Genomic DNA, 20,665 nt, shown 5'->3' on the forward strand with positions numbered 1-20,665 from the left:
AACACTTAAGTGTAGACACTACCTACGCTGACGGGAGAGAGTCTCCCCTTGGTGTAGGGGATCCACCTCCCCAAGAGGCGGTAGCTAGGTCAACAGAAGAATTCTTCCACTGACTAGCACTGTCTACACAGGGACTTAGGTGGCTTTAATTTAACCGTGTGGATTTTTCACACTTGACTGACGTAGTTAAACCGACCTAATCTAGTGTACTCCAGGCCAAAGTTGCACCAATGGAACTAAATCAGTTTGAAAATCCCATCTTTAGTTAAACCAGTGCAGCTGTGGGCGTAGACCCAGCCTAACTGACTTACGCTAAGGCGAAATAAACCTGGTTTAAACCCAAATAAATGTGTCCACCCAGCCTTTTGTACACCTTTAACGACACTGGTTTCAAGTCACACCGGTGCAACTCTGCGTGTAGACAAGTTCTGGTGTCGACCGAGGGATTTTAAGCCCCAGGAGCTGGAGTCTACAGGAGCGCCGGCAAAGCGCAGACTGTTCTACCCACGGCTCCGAGGCAGAAAGAAATGAGATTTGCTTCTCAGTCTATTTAGAAACTTTCTCTGCCTCGTTGCAAACTGAGAATCTCATGTCTTATAGCCCAGGTCACTTCATGGACACCCCCCTTCCCAGTCTGCACTGCACAGAAACCCACCCCGGTCCCCATGCCTGCTGCAGCTACAATAATTACACACGCAGCGGTGTGGAGTGTTGAATGCATTTTTAGTTGTCTTTTAAAGCCCGTAGTAGCTGGAGGCAATGCGATAAGCCCAGACTGCTCTACCCGGAGCACTGTTGGGAATCATGGCACTTGAGGGGGGGATGGGGGGGGGTGTCACTTTATTCTGGCTCCAGTCGGAAGCAGCGGTGAATGGTTCATGGCCAGGCCTGTGAGTTATTACTAGCGAAAATACTCCCAGCCTTGGAAATGGCTGGAAAGACTCCCAGAGTTTCAGGGAAAGTCAGCACAGAGCCATTGGACAGGGAGAGGACACATCCCCTGCGCTCGGCTGAGACTGTAGCACGAGCGGGCGCTTCTCTGCTCCATTAACCCAACATTTACTGTCACCCTCACTCTCCTCCAAACAGGATTTGGCTTTGGCTTGAAGAAGAGCCATCCTATCATGGACAGGCAGCTGGGCTTCCCTTCGCCCCCTCTGCCTTTCCGCTGGCACAAACATGTGCCTGTGAGATCTTGGTACCCAATGTCCTTTAGGACAGTGGGAGTGCCAAGGGTAGGAGATGAGTCATCATGGGGCAGAGATCTCTGCCCCAAGACACAGCCAGTCCGGTGCGGTGGGGATCTACAGAGATGCCAAACCTGGGGCTCTTACCTGTCTGGCTTGCTGTCCGGGGAGCAGTAAGTGGAAGGAAGAAAAGACAAACGTTGGGGTTAGAATGGAGCGCGAACCCCCACGACACACACGGAAAGGCGAGAGCCCCAGCTCAGAGCGGCACCAACAGACGGCAGGAGGGGGACTCCTGAGCCCTCCGCCCCCAGAGTATTCAGACATTTCAAACCCAGTGGGGATAGAGCAAAGGCACAGCCAGGGCATGGGCAGAAATCTCCAGGCAGATGAAAGAGAGCATGGCACAGCCTGGTTGGTAGAGCCCGCATGCTGGGTGCCCCTGCTACCAGCGTCACTACGTGACTTGTGCTGGCACAGTCGCTGTCATCCCCCCTTCCTTGGCTTCCCCCCCTCTCTCCCAGTCCTTTTTCTCTGGCCATTCCCTCTCCTTTCCCCCACCCCGGCACTCTGCACATGGTCGGGCTGGGCCTGGGTGCTCCTGGAGCTGAGACAAGGGCTCTGGGAGCTGATACGCTAAGGTCGGGCTAGCAGCCTGCTGCTGGAACTTGCTGCTCTGTGCTCGTGCGGCTGGCTGCACGAGGGAAGGCGGGTGGCTTTCAAGGAGCCTCCCACAAACGCACGATGCACCCCCCCACTGCTCCTCTTCTCATCTCTTCTGCATCCCCCCCTCCCGCCCCCAGCTGGAGAAGCAGCCTAATGCTCTGATCCGGGGGCTTGTGTGAAGAGCACCAGACCGAGAGCCCTGGAGGCCTCTATTGACCCACACGCTGGAGAGGCTGTGGGCATCAGCAGAGCATTCCTCAACATAGCCCAATGTGAACATCTGTCCTCTACGAACTGGGCTGAGATCTGCCAAACTCATTTCATTGGAGGCCACTGAACTACCACTACAGGGACCCGGCTTTATTGACTATGGACCCGGGCTGGATTTGGACCAGGTGGATGCCATTACCAGTCCCCTGAGCTGCCCATTCCCGCAGCATCTCCTTTCCCCAGCGCTTTGCTCTGTAGCTCTGAGCGGGGCCGTGCCCTCAGCCCAGGGACTCCGAGACAGAGTGCAATGCTCTTGAGCACCTGGGAGCGGTCACAGATCTGGGCGAGAGGCCACCCTTACTTTTTGTAGAGCAGGATGGCGATGACGATGCAGATGATGAAGACTACGGCAAGGACTGGCCCGATGACCCATATCAAGCCCTCCTCTCCGTCGATGATTGGCTGCGGGTCGGGGTTGTCCAGCTGGATTGGGTCGGAGAAAGGACTAGCTGCGAATGTCTGGAAAACACAAAACATCATAGAACAGGATTCAGAAAGGGGTCTGGGCCTGGGAATAGCCACAGCTTCATTCCAGAAGAGAAGCCCCTATAAGGGAGATAGACCCACAAGCTTTGGGGCAGACACCAACCACTAACACATGGGGTTAAGAAGAAACTTCCTCTATGAGCAACTTTTCCCATAGCTGTCCAGTAGAGGGGTTCTTGCACTTGCCTCTGAAGGAACTGATGCTGTCCGACAGGATGCTAGATTAGATGGACCAAGGAGACCCCACGTTCTCATGAACGGCCAAGACTGGCTTAGCCCAAGGTCCATCTAGTCCAGTGGCTCCCAACCTGCGGCCCGTGGGCTGCTTGCTGCCCAATCAGCACACAGCTGCGGCCCATGTGACATCCTCAGGGCCATACAGGTAGTATTGGCTGTGGCCCATAATGGTAAATAGGCTGAGAACCAGTGATCTCGTCCCATAGCCGGTCTCCAACGCAATCAGCACCAGCTGCGTCAAAACCTGTTGTGCAGGCCTCCATTTCACACTATCCCAGCGGCCTCTCCCCGACGCTGCCTCCAATTCCTCACCTCACCCTCTGGATTTGGCGCTCAGCCAGGATTACATTGACACGGGGAGGGGGAAAGGAGTGAAGAGGGGATTAATACTCAGACACAGAATGACCTGGTGACTTCCCCCCCCCCCCCTCATCCCCCCGCTAAGTACAAATTAACAAACACAATTTTTCTCCCCTTCCCTCTCCTCAGCCTAGGCTGTGCTCCCAGTGCAGAACCACTGACACGCTCCACCCCAGAGGAGGCTGCCTGCCTTCTAGAGGAGCACTGCACGTTCATTCTATTAGGGATCTGGCTGGATGGAAAACGCTACCACACATAGTCTGTTACAGCAGAGCCCTCTTAGCCAAAAGCGTCTCATGTCTCCAGACAGGCCCCAATTCCATGGAAATGCCCTCCTTGCATGCAACTCAAGAGATCAGTATAATATCAAACGCTTACTTAGCGCTTTCCTTTGTCAAAGCTTTACAAATGTTACGACACCCACTGACCATGAGGGAGGTATTATCACCCCCATTGTACAGATGCGGTAACTGAGGCACGGACGGTGACGGTAGCTGGGGCAGGATGACAACTCACGGGTGGGGGGGCACACAGCTTTGGGCTCACTCCCCCAGAGCAAGGGGCCTTCCCTGAAATTCCACCCCCCCCCCAGGGCATTTGGAGGAAGGGGCTGTTCCTGTCCACAGACACCGAGGATGGCTGCTGTTATTTCAGCCCATTGCTAGTGACTCTGTGGGACCTCGTCCTTAAAGCAGAAATTACCACAAGCAGGAGTAATCCGATTGGGAAATCCGTTCCCAGGCGTGTCAGCCTAATCCTTTAATATTAAATAGACAACTAAATATTTATTTCCAGCCACCCCCGCTTTAAAAAACGTGATTGCAATAACTTCTCGCTACAATTCCGCTGGGGGATTTAATGTGATGAAGTATTAGACTGTTTCCTATTTCGCAGCAGGAAAAAAGGCAGGTGAATATTAAAGCAATTGCTCTCAGAGGGTCAAATTCAGGCCTGTGCAGCGCCACTGAAATTCACGGGATTGCCAGGGATGTAGAAGAGGACCCAGAGCATGCCAAACTGATTCTCTCGGTAAGGCACTCCCCTCTCACGCTCCCCACATTGCTCTGAAAGCGGGACGCCTGCCTGGGTTTATTGCTCTGCTGGGGGGCGGGACACTTTTTGCAACAAGTTAGGGTCGGTCCTTGGGATCTTTGAACCCCAGGGTATCTCTGAGCTGATATTTCAGTATCTTCCGGTTCTAGACTCACATCCGGAGCAAAGTGTAGAGCCCTGCGCGGATACCGAGTTTGTATCTGCATCCAATCCGCAACCATGGTCCGCAGATACCTGGAGATTTGCAGGGCTCTACCCAAGTGTGAAAAACCACCTCCCAAAGCAGGCCTGTAAAACTGAAGGGCATCGCTACCTGGCCCTGCGTGTGAGTGCCTATTTCCACCTGCAAACAGCCCTGCTCACAAATTTTCCAGGTGGATTTTTGGAAACCTTTTCAATATGTGCCCCCTACCCCAAAAAGCCATTTTAAAATGTTCTTGGAGGAATATGGCTCCCAAGCGCCATACAAATGGTACGTGCCAGGTCCCAGGCTGGCTTGCAAAGTAATTGCACCTCAGCAGCCGGTTCCGGTCTGTAAGGGGACAGCGGGATCCCTAGTTTCTGCGAGAGACGGACAGCAGAGGAACGAGCGACACTTACTGCTTCCAAGTCCTGCAGCACCGCCAGGATGAAGAGGACGTATTTGTGTCCTGGCTCCAGGGCTTTGTTTTCGAAGTTGTCGTAGTGTTTCAGGTCCCCCAGGATGAAGTGGGAGGGCAGCGTGCGGAAATGGGCAGCGATGTAGGGCTTGGGGTAATCCAGCTGCCGGGAATGACGGAGGCTCCGGCGCTGAAGTCTAGAAATGTCCTGAATCACCTGGAAAAGAGAAGAATGCAACGCTTGAGACCCAACTGCTCAGTGCACCAGGACCAAGAGGAAGGGAGGGAGAATTGAACTGTTCAGTGCGAACATATTAGCTCCGCTTGTTCTACGTGCTGTGGGGGATTCACCCTGCCCCACTCTCTTTGCTTGGGGCTGGTCTCTCCAGGAAAGGGGTCAATGGTGCATTACGCATCACCCAGTCGGTTATTGCCATTTGCTCGTCCGCAGACGTGCCTCTCCCTGCGATCGGAGTGGAACTGACCGAGCGCTCACCTCTTCCAGGTCCATCTCCTCGGGGCTGCTCACGGAGTTCACGAACTGGCCCCCCCTCGATTTCTTTAAAGGCACCACCACGATGTAGTAAGCCCTGAGAGTCAGGAAGGAAAAGACAAGAGGGATGAGGCTGCCGGAAGGAATCTCACACAGCCCCTTTGGCACAGTCCCCGGAGCTGATATTTCTTAGGATGTTATTTTTTCTACCTGGCATCACCGTTCGTTATGGAAGGAGCCTGGCATGCTGCTGATGGGAAAGCAGCAGAGCAACGCGATGATGATGGTGGTTATGTTAGCGTTGGTCCCACGCCACCTCTCCCATCCGCACCCCCACGCGCTGGCGGCAGGTGGAGGCCGCTTGCCGGCTGACACCCTGCATCCCTGACTTACACCATCATTGGCGCTGTGAGTGGAGGTCGGCCGTTTCCTCCTCTCCAAGGACCACACCCTCATGGCTGCCTACCCACCCTCTGTGCATCACCGCAGGATCTGAGCGAGCACCTTGCAGCAAATGAACCAGCCCCCACCCGCGACTCTGCATCGAATTGTTTTCCTGTGGGCGGCTGTCTCTCGGCTCGCGCTACAGCAGAAGCCTTGGGTTTGTCCCTGGGATCCAACGTTCCCAGGTCACCAGGCCCCTCACGGCGTTGTGGATGGGGGAGGGAGAGCCAAAGCCAGTCATTCGCTCTTTGCCCCTAGCTTGGTGTAAAACACTAGCTAGTTTCCACCCTGGCACTGGGGCCCTTTTATTTTTTCCCCAGGGGTCTTTCCTTCCCTGGCAGGCCTGCCTCTGAAACCATCATTCGATCCCTCTTGTGGCTTCCGAGCAGGGGCAAGGGCTGCAGAGCTGACTCACGGAGGCTGGCACATCCCACTCTCGGGCCCTGGGCTGCGGGGGAAGTTGCAGTTCCTATCAACTGTTCTAGGCCACTATGCCTCGTTCGTATCATCATGTGTACCCCGCTATTTAATATCGGTATCCTCACTGGGATCAAGGCCCCATAGGGCTGGGGGCTGCGCCGTACCGGAGGGGCCTTGTCCCCAGACAGTTTACAAGCTAAGGGGGAGGTTTCCCAAAGCATAGATGGCCGTCGGCCCTCCCCCCCCACAGACAAAGGATGGATTATCCTCCTCGGGCAGACAAGTGACTTGCCCAAGGTCACACAGGGCATCTCCGTGCCAGGGCCAGGAATCAAACCTGGGTCTCGTGAGTCCCAACCCAATGCCACCCTTCCTCCGAGCTTACAAGGGCTTGCGGTGCCGCAAGATGAATTGAACGGGACAGCGACCCCCTGGCAGATGAAGGAGGCTGCGTAATAAGGACACCAATCCTTCCCCGCCTACGTCACCAGCTTCAATCTGGGCCAGCAGTGACTGACAGCCATTGCCAACTCTCCGGGGGCTGTCTGCTGGACCGTGGGGGAATGAGCCAGTGGTGCCCTCCTGCTCCTAGTGGGTAACTTTGCTGGTAGCCTCAATGGACAAGCCAAGGACTGAATGGGCCACAGAAGCTCAACGTTTCTCAGCCCAGGATGGCTCCTCCACACCACGGCTGAGGCACACTTGCAGGACAGCTAGCGGGGAGACGCTTGCTCTGCCCCCGTTCTGTGCACACTGCGGCCGCCTGCACGGTCCTGTGCGTTATGATCGACCACCACTACGTTCACCGCAATAACAGGAACCTACTGGACAGGCACCGAGCTCTTCACGTCCGGCAGGATCACCACCACGTTGCCATCCGCGTCGGCCTTGTGAGTCACCTCCGGCTTCTTGGTCAGCATGTCCGTGGTTGTCCAGGCCGCCACGTTCTGCTGCAGGCCGCCCATGCTGTTCCCCCGGTTCGTCAGGACAAAGTTGTAAAACGTGCGGGGCTTCAGATTGGTGATGAGCTTTTTGGTGGTGCGGCCGTCCACGTCGATGTTCAGCTCGTTGTACTGGATCTGAGCAAGGCCAGAGCACCCAAAGGAGTCAGCCTCCTCTATGCAACAGCACACCGCAGAGGTCCTGCCCTCCCCGGTGCCCAGAGAGCACGCGGCACCAGCACTGCCCATGCACTTCAGCCTCTAACCCCGCCGCGCAACTGCCGCGTACGTGGGAACGAGCGTCTGGGTGGGGAGCAACCGCGAAACTCCTTTGGCTTTCTATAGCGCCCTCCTCCGTAGGGTCTTGCAGCACTTTACAGGCATGGGATGAAGCCTCATGACTTCCCTGGGAAGCAGTATTCCCATTTTAGACTTGGAGAAACTGAGGCACGGACCACGGAAGCACCGGTCACATCTATGAGACACCACTCCCTGCCTATGGTTGGGAACACAACTCAGCAGCCCTGGCTCTTAAGCTCCATGCTCTACCCACTAGCAGGGCCGCCCGGAGGGGAAGGGGGGGACGACAAATGGGGCAATTTGCCCCAGGCCCTGCAGGGTCCCCACGAGCCCTGGCTGAGAATCCCTTCCCTGGCTAGCGGCGACTTTTTAATTTTTACTCACCTGGCGGCGGTCCGGGTCTTCGGCGGCACTTCGGTGGCGGGGGGCCCTTCAGTCGCTCCGGGTCTTCGGTGGCATTTCGGCGGCGGGTCCTTCAGTGCTGCCGAAGACGCGGAGCGAGTGAAGGACCCTGCGCCGTCGCCGAAGACTCGGAGCGCCGCCCGGTGAGTACAAGCGCCGCAGCGGGTGGTGCCTTTTTTTATGTCCGCTCCCCTGCTTTGCCCCAGGCCCCCTGAATCCTCTGGGCGGCCCTGCCCACTAGACCATATTCCTCCCCCACCCTCCATAGCCGGGAACAGAATCTAAGAGTCCCAACTCTCAATCCCCAGCTCTATACTTCATTGCCGCTCAGACAAGTTTTTGAGGGCAGGGAGAAGAGGCTGTGTTCCAAAACACCACAAAAAGCCCCTGGCAGGTTCAGGTAGAGGTAATGGAGACGAGCTTCCCGCAGTCAGACTCCCCATGGGAGCAGCCTGGATCTGCTGAACCCCGAGCAGGAGATACGCTTCTCTCCAGGAGTGCCCATGGGAGCTGGTTTCAGGGGAGGAGGAGGGTTTAACCCTGAATATACCATCCCCAAATTCTACCCCCTGCTGCCCTACAGGCCCCGAGAGGCGGGCCACGGGGACAGGGTCCCCAGTCTCACTTGCCTTGTAGGGGATGGGAGAGTTGTAGTTCTCGGGGAACTCCCAGCTCAAAAGGACGGAGGTCTTCATCACCATCTTCACCTTGAAGTTTTTGGGTAAAACTGCTGGAAGAAAGTGCGGGAGTGGGGTGGGGGGGAGAGGAAGGGAAAGAATGGGGTAGGGGAGAGAGAGAGCGGAGGGGTTATCAGACACCGACAACAGGGCGCTGGCTGCACTGACGTAGGGAACAGAAGGACCTGCTCCCTCTTCCACACTCTGCTTGGGTTTTGCCAGAGTCACATCCCTGACGCCCCTTCCCACGCCAAACCCTAGCCTAACCCAGGGGCAGGGTGGGGGAGGGTCTCTGCCCAAAGACATCCCACCTCCCCCCACCCCACCCAGCCTCCCTAAGCCAAACCCCCCCTGAAACGCTGGCCGCCTGAGCAGCTGCTGTGGAGAATAAGGCTCTGGATGTCTGAGCAGGCTCGGCTGAGGACAAGCCCCCGCCGGTTTTGCGTTTGGCATCTGGCTGAGTGGCGGCTTGCGAAAGCTGAAGAAAAGGCTCGTCCCACCTGTGAGAGAGGCTGGCCTGCCCCGGTGGCCAGTCAGGAGGGCGCCTGGACTTAACTTGGAAGGAAGCAGTAAAAGGGACTTACCTGGCGAAGGCAGAGAGGAGCGCGGGGCCCGTGCGTGAGACCAAGCGCTTTGCATTTACTCACCAGCCCGTCCTAGGCTGGCTGGACCGCCCCCGGCTCTCTGCCTCCCGGCGCCAGCCCCGGTTACAAGGAGAGAGAGGAGAAACCGGTAAGTCCTACCTTGGTCCAGTAGGAACGTCCGATACTGGACGGTCGGGCTGTATGGCCCGGGCCCTTTACTGGTGTGAGCCCGGATTTTAACGTCGTAGGCGGTGTTGGGTTTGAGGCCGTTGAGCGTGTATGAGTTCTCGGGGGAGGGGGACAGGTCTTTTTCCAAGGGGTTGCCGGGGGAACCGGCTTCCCGGTAGGCCACGGTGTACTTGACAATGGCTCCGTTCCTCTCGGCCAGCACGGGGGGCAGCCAGCTGAACTGGACCGACATGGAGGTGATGTTGCTCGCCTCAAGGATTTGGGGGTAACCTTGGGGGATGTCTTCGGGGATGGTCAGCTCCTGCACGGCCTCTTCCCCAAAGCCAGCCCGGCTTTTCACGGCCAGCTTGAAAACGTACGTGGCACCCTTGTGGATGTTGGTGGCGGTGTACTTATCCTCCTGGGCCGTGAACTCCAAGGTGGATAGGGGGTCGATGTCCTGTCGACCGAACTGGAGCCGGTAGCCCATGACCTGGCCCTCGGCATCCAAGGGAGGCTCCCATTTCACCAGGAGAGAATTCTCCTGAGTCTGATGCACGGACAGGATGGGCTTCCCTGGAACTGGGAGAGAACAGAGAGAAGAGACAAGCTCAGTTCCGTCCCAGCTTTCCTCCTCGCACCAGGGATGGAGAAGCTGGGTGAAGGGGTCAGAGGGCAGAGCTATCTAACAAAGCGGGCACAAGGAAATCCTGGCTTCTCTTGTTGGCTCTGCTGCTCGCTTGCTGAGTGACTTGCCCAAGGCCACATGGACCAACCCTTCTGAGTGACCGCTGATTTTTGGGTGCCCAGTTCAAGACATCTTCAGGCCTGAATTCAGCAGGGTCAGGCACCCCCAGCTGCCACCGACTCCCAGTTGCCGTGAAAATCAGGCCCCAGGTGTTTTGAGTCAGGCTCCCAAAATCAGTGGCAGGCTCCCAAAATCAGTGGCCACTTTCGAAAGCATTTACCTTGACTTCCCTGTGCCTTGGTGTCTGAAACGGGAACGTTAACGTTTGCCCACCTCGCAGGAAGCTTTGTGATGATGAATGGGTTAATGTTCAGACTGCATTTAGAGCCATATATTCCAAATCCAGGATGGACCACTGTGATCACACAGACGATCCAATTCGATAACACCAGCCAGAGAACTTCCCCAGAATAATTCCTAGAACAGGTCGCTTAGGAAAACATCCCATCTCGATTTGAAAGCTGTCAGGGATTGAGAATCCACCCCAACCCTTGGTAAATTGTTCCAATGGTTAATTACTCTCGCGTAAAATTTACACTTGTTTCCGGTTTGAATTTGCCAGGTTTCAATTTAGGAAAGGAAACATACCATCGAAGTGCTAAGTACTACTCCAGAGTCAGATTTAGACATACAGTTGTGATATTTTAACTCCCTCTCCCTCCAAAATGTTCTGCAGGAAGGGTCCCATGGTGACTCAGGGCACGTCTTCTATCAGGGATCGATTTATCGCGTCTAGAGTAGACGCGATAAAATCGATCCCCGATCGCTCTGCTGTCGACTCCGGAACTCCACCGCGGCGAGAGGTGGAAGCAGAGTCGACGGGGGAGCGGCAGCGGTCGACTCGCCGCCGTCCTCACAGCCAGGTACGTCGACCTAAAATACGCAACTTCAGCTACGCTATTCGCGTAGCTGAAGTTGCGTATCTTAGGTCGACCCCCCTCCCCCGTAGTGTAGACCTAGCCTCAGTGACACGACTTGGAACAGATCCCAGGAGCCCAACGTCCAGCCTCTGGCTGTAATCACTAGACATGACTGCCTCCCAGAGCTGAGAAGAGAGAACCCAGGAGTCCTGTCTCCCAGCCTCCTGCTATAGACACTAGACAACGCAACTCATGCAGAAAAACAGGGCAGGAACAGATTGTAGCGAGCGGGAAAGCGCAGAGTTGCTGAAGGTGAAGTAATGAAGGATGGGAAGGCTGCGTTTCTGGGCAGCCTGGGGTCCTTAACTGCAGGCACGAGGCCAGCCGAAGCGAGTTTGGCAGCCGTCTGATCACCCAGCTGGGAAGAGAAAGATGGGGGCAAACGGGGACTGGAAACAGACCCCAGGATATGGGTGAAGTGGAGGAGAGGAGAGTGTCTGTCTACTCAGTTTGGCGTCTTCCCTCCTGGACATCACAGGGACATTGTTCTCAGCCGGCTCCCTCCACAACCTGTCAGTTCTACTGAGTTTATGGGATATTGTGGGAGTTTGGTGATGCCTCTGCCTAACGAGCCCTGTCCCTGCCTGAATGCTAAATGAGCTAATGGCCAGGGTTTGATTACATATGCAGGCCCGGGGGTTACTGGAGCCGGAGTGGCGAGGGCATTAATTCCGGCAGCTCATGTGTCGTTTACACTCACTCCACTCTATTAAAGATCTAATTTCCTTCTCTCTCCCGGTTGAGGAAGCGGGGGAGGAGAAGGTAGAAGGGAAGGAAACGGGTTTCAGAGAAACACAAACCAGCTCTGAAGTTAATCTGGCTGGGGGCATGCAGGTGAGGATGAGAAAGGTGCTCTGGGACTGGCTGAATCAGCCGATGCCTTTCTGCCCAATGATGCCTTGCAAGTAAGTGTGTGTGTGTGTGTGTGTGTGTGTGTGTGTGTGTGTGTGTGTGTGTGTGTGTGTGTGTGAGAGAGAGAGAGAGAGAGAGAGAGAGAGAGAGAGAGAGAGACACACACACACACACACACACCCTGGCAGCACCAGGGAAGCCTGCTTGGTTGGAAGCAACAGCCCCAACATGTGAACACCCGGGCATGGGCTGCCTGGAACGAATGTTTTATTCATTTCAAACAACTGGAGAATGGCTGATGAATGCTGCTGGGAAAACCTCCTTTGGAAACACTTAAGAAACACAATGTTATTACAGAGAAAAACAATGCCATTATCTTTATGTCTCAGTTTTTATCACAAACATTACTATAATCAGCCAGGCCTGGAAATATTACATTTGCACCACAAATATAATTTGGAAGGGGGGAAGGAAGGGGAAAAAAGTGTTTTATTTTGCAATTGGGTTGGACGCTAAAGGAGAAAATTGGATGTATTACAGTATTTAAATTCAGCCCCTAGCCCTGAATGATAAAGGAAGAAATCTCTCCTCTTGGAAGGTGTATTGACTCAACAGTGGAAAGGAGATAACGTTTCAGAGCCATTTGAAAGATTTTTTTATTTTATTTTATTTTTTTTAAAAGCTATTTCAAGTTGGGGGAAATTGAGTTTTGGGTAATAGCTGCTCTGCTGGAGAAAACATATCTGGGTGACTGATGCACCTCTGCAGCAAATTCTAATGGGAGAGATGAGGAAGGACGACAAGACAGAGGGAATGAGTGACAAAGGACCAGGGGGGAAGGCTACAGAAGAGAAAACAAAAAGGGAAGAGAGACCAGTGAAGAAGAGAGAGAAAGTGAGAAAGACACAGAGGAGGGAAAGAAGTGAAAGAGGGAAATCTAGGCGGAGTGAGAGGATAAGGAGAAGAGAGATGGGCAGGGAAAGGGAAACGCTAGGAGGCGATATGCCAGGCTGAACTAAAGTGGCACTGAAAGGAGTGAGATGCTGATGTTCAGGGGGTTTGCTGCTGGCGTCTGAAGGCGGATTTTGGTAAGCTCAGAGAGCTGATAGGTAAGGTCCCATGGGAATCAAAACTGAGGGGAAAAACAACTGAGGAGAGTTGGCAGTTTTTCAAAGGGACACTATTAAGGGCCCAAAAGCAAGCTATTCCGCTGGGTAGGAAAGATAGAAAATGTGGCAAAAGACCACCTTGGCTTAACCACGAGATCTTGCATGATCTAAAAAATAAAAAGGAGTCATATAAACAATGGAAACTAGGACAGATTACAAAGGATGAATATAGGCAAACAACACAGGAATGCAGGGGCAAGATTAGAAAGGCAAAGGCACAAAATGAGCTCAAACTAGCTACAGGAATAAAGGGAAACAAGAAGACTTTTTATCAATACATTAGAAGCAAGAGGAAGACCAAGGGTAGGCCCACTGCTCAGTGAAGAGGGAGAAACAGTAACAGGAAACTTGGAAATGGCAGAGATGCTTAATGACTTCTTTGTTTCGGTCTTCACCGAGAAGTCTGAAGGATTGCCTAACGTAGTGAATGCTAATGGGAAGGGGGTAGGTTTAGAAGATAAAATAAAAAAAGAACAAGTTAAAAATCACTTAGAAAAGTTAGATGCCTGCAAGTCACCAGGGCCTGATGAAATGCATCCTAGAATACTCAAGGAGCTAATAGAGGAGGTATCTGAGCCTCTAGCTATTATCTTTGGAAAATCATGGGAGACGGGAGAGATTCCAGAAGACTGGAAAAGGGCAAATATAGTGCCCATCTATAAAAAGGGAAATAAAAACAACCCAGGAAACTACAGACCAATTAGTTTAACTTCTGTGCCAGGGAAGATAATGGAGCAAGTAATTAAGGAAATCATCTGCAAACACTTGGAAGGTGGTACGGTGATAGGGAATAGCCAGCATGGATTTGTAAAGAACAAATCATGTCAAACCAATCTGATAACTTTCTTTGATAGGATAACAAGTCTTGTGGATAAGGGAGAAGCGGTGGATGTGGTATACCTAGACTTTAGTAAGGCATTTGATATGGTCTCGCATGATATTCTTATCAATAAACTAGGCAAATACAACTTAGATGGGGCTACTATAAGGTGGGTGCATAACTGGCTGGATAACCGTACTCAAGAGAGTAGTTATTAATGGTTCCCAATCCTGCTGGAAAGGTATAACAAGTGGGGTTCCGTAGGGGTCTGTTTTGGGACCGGCTCTGTTCAATATCTTCATCAACGACTTAGATATTGGCATAGAAAGTACGCTTATTAAGTTTGCAGATGATTCCAAACTGGGAGGGATTGCAACTGCTTTGGAGGATAGGGTCATAATTCAAAATGATCTGGACAAATTGGAGAAATGGTCTGAGGTAAACAGGATGAAGTTTAACAAAGACAAATGCAAAGTGCTCCACTTAGGAAGGAACAATCAGTTTCACACATACAGAATGGGAAGAGACTGTCTAGGAAGGAGTACGGCAGAAAGGGATCTAGGCGTTATAGTGGACCACAAGCTAAATATGAGTCAACAGTGTGATGCTGCTGCAAAAAAAGTAAACATGATTCTGGGATGCATTAACAGGTGTGTTGTGAGCAAGACACGAGAAGTCATTCTTCCGCTCTACTCTGCGCTGGTTAGGCCTCAACTGGAGTACTGTGTCCAGTTCTGGACACCGCATTTCAAGAAAGATGTGGAGAAATTGGAAAGGGTCCAGAGAAGAGCAACAAGAATGATTAAAGGTCTTGAGAACATGACCTATGAAGGAAGGCTGAAAGAATTGGGTTTGTTTAGTTTGGAAAAGAGAAGACTGAGAGGAGACATGATAGCAGTTTTCAGGTATCTAAAAGGGTGTCATAAGGAGGAGGGAGAAAACTTGTTCATCTTAGCCTCTAAGGATAGAACAAGAAGCAATGGGCTTAAACTGCAGCAAGGGAGGTTTAGGTTGGACATTAGGAAAAAGTTCCTAACTGTCAGGGTGGTTAAACACTGGAATAAATTGCCTAGGGAGGTTGTGGAATCTCCATCGCTGGAGATATTTAAGAGTAGGTTAGATAAATGTCTATCCGGGATGGTCTAGACAGTATTTGGTCCTGCCATGAGGGCAGGGGACTGGACTCAATGACCTCTTGAGGTCCCTTCCAGTCCTAGAATCTATAAGTTTGCTTAAGTGTCTGGAGGATTTGTCCTCTTCAGTACCAGGACCCTCTCCAACTGGGCAGGAAAGGCCACATTAAAGGGGAAAGGCTCCAATGCTCCAACCCCATGCTCACTGGAGAAAGAATGCATGGAAAGGGAGCCACAATGTTGGTTTCTGCCCTTCCCATTCCAGGCTGGGACGCCAGATTCCTGGCTGCATCGCTCCTTCCGCTGCAGCTCTGCGTTGGCTTTGTAGCCTTGGGGGCACCCAGGTTAATGACGCCAAATTTGACCAAGGGCCTTTGATCACTGGAGTGGCAGCTCACATTTCCAGGGGTGGCTGATGGCCACTGACGCAGCTGCCCTGCGCAGAGGGAGGCAGAGAACCCCTGAGCGGAGAAGAAAAGGAAGGGGAAGAAAAACCAGCAAGAAAAGAGAGAGACAAAGGAAGGAAATGAAAAGGGGAGAAAGCTGCTGCCTGAGAGGAGTGAATGCGAGAACATGGTGGGCAGGGAACAAGATGAGCGGAGGGAAGACAGAGGTAAATGCGATTCCATGGTGATGCCTTGAGACACAAGGGGAAGGGGAAGTTTCAATTGCAGGTCTAGGCACAGCAGTTCCCCCCCCGCATAAAACCTTTCAAGTGCTGCAGAGTGGAGGTGAGCTGTAATAGCGGAGGAGGAACTGCAGCACCGCTGACCCCAGGGATGAAAGGAGGCGAAGGCACCCATTTCCCAGTGCAGCAGAAAGGTTCAGGGGAACGAGAGACAGATCCCTCAGTGGCTTTTGTCGTTCCTCTGCTCTGTCCCTGCCTCCTGGCCGTGACCCCGTTTCTCTGTGCTCGGACCGGGAGCAGCCCTGCCATAAGGAATAAGTCAAAGGGATGAAAGAATTGGGGTTTGGAAGGGCAGCTGCGTGGCAGCCAGAGCCTGGCTCCAGGAGATCAGTCTAGCAAAGGTCAATGCTGTCTGTTCTTCCTCTCCGCACTGACCCTGGCGCTGCTAGTACAGCCGTCAGAGACAACGCGATGGGGATGGAAGAGCGGGTGGCCTCAGCTATCCCCATGTCTGTTCTATACCTCTGCTGTTCGCTAGTCTACATTCGCTGCGTGCTCTGCCCGGCCCAGGGGCCCAGCAATCGCTCGCCGCAAGACCGTGCTGAGGGTCCCAGTTGGAATCTGTTTCCCTAGGAATGGGAGCACTTCAGACCCTGCGTCCTCGGTGCCGGGGGAGCTGGGCCAGGCCAGGCCAGTGCGCTGGGTCTGCAATGGGGATGATCGCTCTGGACAAAGCAGGGCCTGGCCCCACCAAGCTGGAAGAGGAGCGTAGGCGGAGATTATCGTCAGGGCTCCGGGGACCGCTGGCCTACCAGTGAGCACATGCCTCACTCCAGGGCTGTGCCAGGAGAAGATTTGGGGACTTTTAGATCAACACCAGTTGATCCTGTGTGAGACAGGATCTGACTTTCCCTTCCCATCTCAGCGCTCTACGTCTGCTGCTCCCTCCCGCCTCGACCACTCCAGCCTCTGGTTTTCTTGTCAGCTGACACTACAGTTTCCATCCCACTGCACTCGCAGCCTGAGAACTTCCTGGCCTTGGCCTCTCAGTTCCATGTGGCTGGTGCACTGAGGTCCCCGGCGGGAGGAGCCGCTTTGAACTCCAGCAGGGCCACGGTGCCATCTCCTTCCAACCTCACCGGCTCCCATGCTGCTGCCAGATTTGCTCAGCCCTCTGGCCAATTCTCCGCTGGGCCAGAGCCGCTGAACTCATAGGCAGCATGGAAAGGTGATCAATACCCCTCTGGCTCCAGCCTTTCCTCCGGGTAAACTTTACTCAAGTACCCACAACCACACCCCGGGCATCGGCAGGCCTTACAGACCCCGCTGATGGACACTGCCCTGTGCCCTGCCCAGAAGTCTACACCACACCTCCAGCACGGCACAAGCTGGACCAGGTTCGAGAGTCCCTTTATCAGCAGGGTGGTTTGAGGAGGTGGCAGTCCTTAGCTGTATTGGGGATGGAGCATATGTAGTATAGGCCATTGGGAGGTGTAATGAGTTGGTTGTCTGCTGCATTGGGTGGGAGGATGTTCTCTTCAGGGGAGAACTGGGAGTTCTCTGGTTGAGATGACTGGGGGGTGTTATGCATTGGGAATGCTCTGCTTGGCTGTATTAAGGTGGGAGGTTCTCTGGGGTACAGGACTGGGGGTGAGCTGAGGGTTCTCTGGGGCACTGGGGTAAGGAGGCTGTCTTTAGGGGGAATCAGGCGTTCAGTGCTGGACTGGGGAAATTGCTTCTCTGCATAACGAGGCTGGGAGACGTGATGAGCTGCATAGAGAGGAAAGAGTTTCTCCAATTCTGGGCCTGGGGGAGTGAGACAACTTCCAAAGGGGAGGGGTGGGGAAGGGGGAGAGCCTCTCACCTGCACCCTTGGTCGTGACCAGTTTGGGTTTGCTGCGGGCGCCGTCCCCTTTCATGGTGTAAGCCGCCACCGTGATGGAGTACGAGGTCTCGGGCTGGAGCCCAGCAATGATCATTTCCTGTTTGCAAGATCCGAGAGAGAGAGAGAGAGAGAGAGAGAGATTTTTTTTTTTTTTTAAACAAACGCTTGTTTCCTTGTAAGAGCCTCAGCCCTGTCCAGCATGCAGGAACGTTCACCGACACTGAAAACACAAGGCAGTTCTAGGAAAACATGGAGATGGGGGGTGGGTGGGGCGGGGCGCAGTCTTTTGCTATGAAACACAACTACCCCAGCTATGAACAGACCCGGCGTCCGCAGGGACCGGGATGAAACGCACGCTCTCTCGAATCCACCTCAAACGCAGCCCCTATCTGAACGCCAACCGGTTGAACCATCAAAACATGGCCGTGCTCTTCAAAGCTTCCCGCTCTCCCACACTGTCTCAGAGGAGGGCTCCGTGGCTTCAAGGAGATTAACCCCCTCCTCCGCACCCACCAGTGAGAGACTTTAAAAAAAAAAAATCGCCGTCTGTAATATTAAAGGGATTGCTTTAATGCGAACTGCAAGGCAACATTTGCTGCCTGCATGGTAGGGTGGAGTGTTACTTTACACACACACACACACACACACACACACACACACACACACCCCTCTCTATCACTCTCACCACACCTGGCTCCTAAAGAGCTTTTGTTATGAAGCAGGACTCTAGCCTGGCCCTTGGCAGTGAGGTATTCTGCCCTTCAAACACTGTTCTAACAATAACACACATGTTAAACCAAGCAGGATGGGGGCATGCACAGCAGGGTTTTCCCCGGAGCCCTGGGTGGGAGGGTGAAGGGAACCTTGCATTTGTTTGATCTCTACTCCCTCTACAAAGTCTAGGCCCCAGGCTAGCACTTGGTTAAAAGGTTACTGCTCCTGAGAACATCTGTCCTGCCCAAAGTGGGGCAGGCAGTGAGAGAGTGGACCTTAAAAACAACATGCTGCCAAGGAGGAGGGATGGTCCAGTGGTTAGGACCCTAGCCTTAGACTTACAAGAGTGGCCTTCAATTCCCTGCTCTGTCAAACTTTCTGTGTGACCCTGGGCAAGTCACTTAGGCTGCGACAATCAAAGACCCGCAGCCTGGCTGCAGCTGACTTGGGCTTGTGGGGCTCGGGCTGCAGGGCTAAACACTGCAGTGTAGATGTTTGGGCTGGAGCCCCAGTGATGGGTCTCAGTGCCCGGGCTGCAGCCTGAGCCTGAACATCTACACGGCAATTTTTATCCCCGCAGCCCAAGCCCCAGTCAAGTTGACCTGGGCTCTGATATGCAGAGCCACAGGTTTTTTATTGCAGTGTAGAGATACCTCTAGGGTCTGTCTTCCCTGCAGCTGGGAGCGTGCTTCCGGGGTCAGGGAGACAGACACACAGTAGCTCTGCTTGAGCGCTCGTGCTAAAAATAGCGATGGAGCCAGGGTTAGCTTGGGCTAGTTGTCCGAATACAATCCTGCCCGGACCCCTGGGGGGGGGGGCATTCTTAGGAGGCGAGCCCACGCTACTCCTAGCTACACTGCTATCTTCAGCATGCTAACTCGAGCACAGCTAGCATGTCTGTCTGTTCATGCTGGGAGGCACCCTCCCAGCTGTAATATAGACATCCCCTTAGCCTTGCTGGGGATGTCTACACTACAGTTAAAAACCTGTGGCTGGGCTCACGGGGCTCAGGCTAAGGGGTTTGCAGTGTAGATGTTCGGGCTGCGGTGCAGCCCAAGCTCTGGGACCCTCCCGCCTCACAGAGCCCTAGAGCCCGGGCCCAAACGTCTACACCACGATTACACAGCCCCTTAGCCCCAGCACGAGCCAGCCATGGGTTTTTTAATTGCAGTGTAGACACACCCTCTGCTCCCCATCTGTACAAGGAGGCTCAGAGCACTGCCCTGCCTCACAGGAGCATCATTCTTAGCAGGAAATCAAAATCTCGGCCTAAGTATTTTTATTCTATCAGCCTAAGCCTCAGTACCCGCTAGCCCAAGGGAGGAATGCCTTCCCCCATTGCTTTGTGGCTACCGTCCAGGGCCGCCCGGGAGGGGGGGGGGGGCAAGTGGGGTAATTTGCCCCAGGCCCCACAGGGGCCCCCATGAGAGTTTTTCGGGGCCCCTGGAGTGGGGTCCTTCACTCGCTCCGGGGGATCCGGAAAGCTCTCGTGGGGCCCGGGCCCCCGGAGCTTCTTCCGCTCCGGGTCTTTGACGGCAATTCGGCGGCGGGGGGTCCCTCCGCTCTGGGACCCGCCACCGAAGTGCCCTGAAGACCCGCGGCAGGGGGTCCTTCCGCCCCAGGACCTGCCGCCGAAGACCCGGCACTTCGGCGGTGGGGGCTTGCCGCCACTGAAGACCCCAGGCCCCCTGAATCCTCTGGGCGGCCCTGCTACCGTCGTCCTTAAAATCATGTCGGCATTCAAATGGAAGTAGTAAACACTGCAGCTGGGACCCAGAAACACAGACTCGCAGTAGCACTGCTTGAACTAGTGCGCTAAAAATAGCTGTCAGCTGCAGTGTAGACACACCCTGGAACCACAAAGTTGATTTTAAGGTCCAGCCCCTTGTGAGTTGCTAGGGCTAGCAGGGAGCGCTTTGTACCAGTGACTAGCTGGGAACCTCGGCTTTCTAATGCCATCAAGTGTTCACAGTCAAGCCCTGATGGTTTAGAAGCTACTGTCGGAGAAAAACAGAGTTCTTACTATTTTGGTTGTCAGCCAGGTCTTAGCTGCTTCCACACTACTGAGCTCTTACGTCTCTAACCCAGCAATGTTTTTTCAGCAGTGGTCCCGGTCTCTGATATAGTCACAGACCTTGCTCCCACCAGCCCGTCTTTAAATATGCAGCTTAGTTAGTCTGGTCCCACTTTGATGTCTGGATTGCTTCCACTATCGAGAAGCAGCTGACTCGACCTTCCCTAAGAGCTCGGGGGAAAACCCTGGGGTATGTGCTGACTAAAGGAGCAATCAGGATGGCATTGCGAAGTGTACAGGGTGGGGCGCGGAACAATGCATAGAAACACTGTAACAGGCTTGAAAATAGACAAACTAGCACTGAAAAAAAATAAATAAAGAAGAGACAAAATGTCACACCACAAATGAAGAGGGTGGAAGGGAAAGGACAGAACCGGGACCAGGCAGGAAGCATTTTACTTACATATTCAGCAGTGTCATCTGTTTCCCACTGAG

General features: G+C 53.8%; 1 protein-coding gene across 1 annotated transcript in view; it reads right to left on the minus strand.

Annotated features, from left to right (window-relative positions):
- The window catches only part of PTPRS (protein tyrosine phosphatase receptor type S), a 145,833-nt gene that overhangs the window by 28,316 nt on the left and 96,852 nt on the right, over positions 1-20,665 (minus strand). The window contains exons 10-15 of the mRNA XM_065422130.1: positions 8,488-8,585; positions 7,041-7,294; positions 5,355-5,448; positions 4,860-5,075; positions 2,425-2,582; positions 1,335-1,346 (exon numbers count right to left, since the gene is read on the minus strand). Of these exons, the coding sequence (XP_065278202.1) occupies positions 1,335-1,346; positions 2,425-2,582; positions 4,860-5,075; positions 5,355-5,448; positions 7,041-7,294; positions 8,488-8,585 (832 nt within the window). The remainder of the gene's footprint in view (positions 1-1,334; positions 1,347-2,424; positions 2,583-4,859; positions 5,076-5,354; positions 5,449-7,040; positions 7,295-8,487; positions 8,586-20,665) is intronic.

Source organism: Emys orbicularis, chromosome 24, assembly GCF_028017835.1.
Source record: "Emys orbicularis isolate rEmyOrb1 chromosome 24, rEmyOrb1.hap1, whole genome shotgun sequence".
NCBI lineage: Eukaryota > Metazoa > Chordata > Testudines > Emydidae > Emys > Emys orbicularis.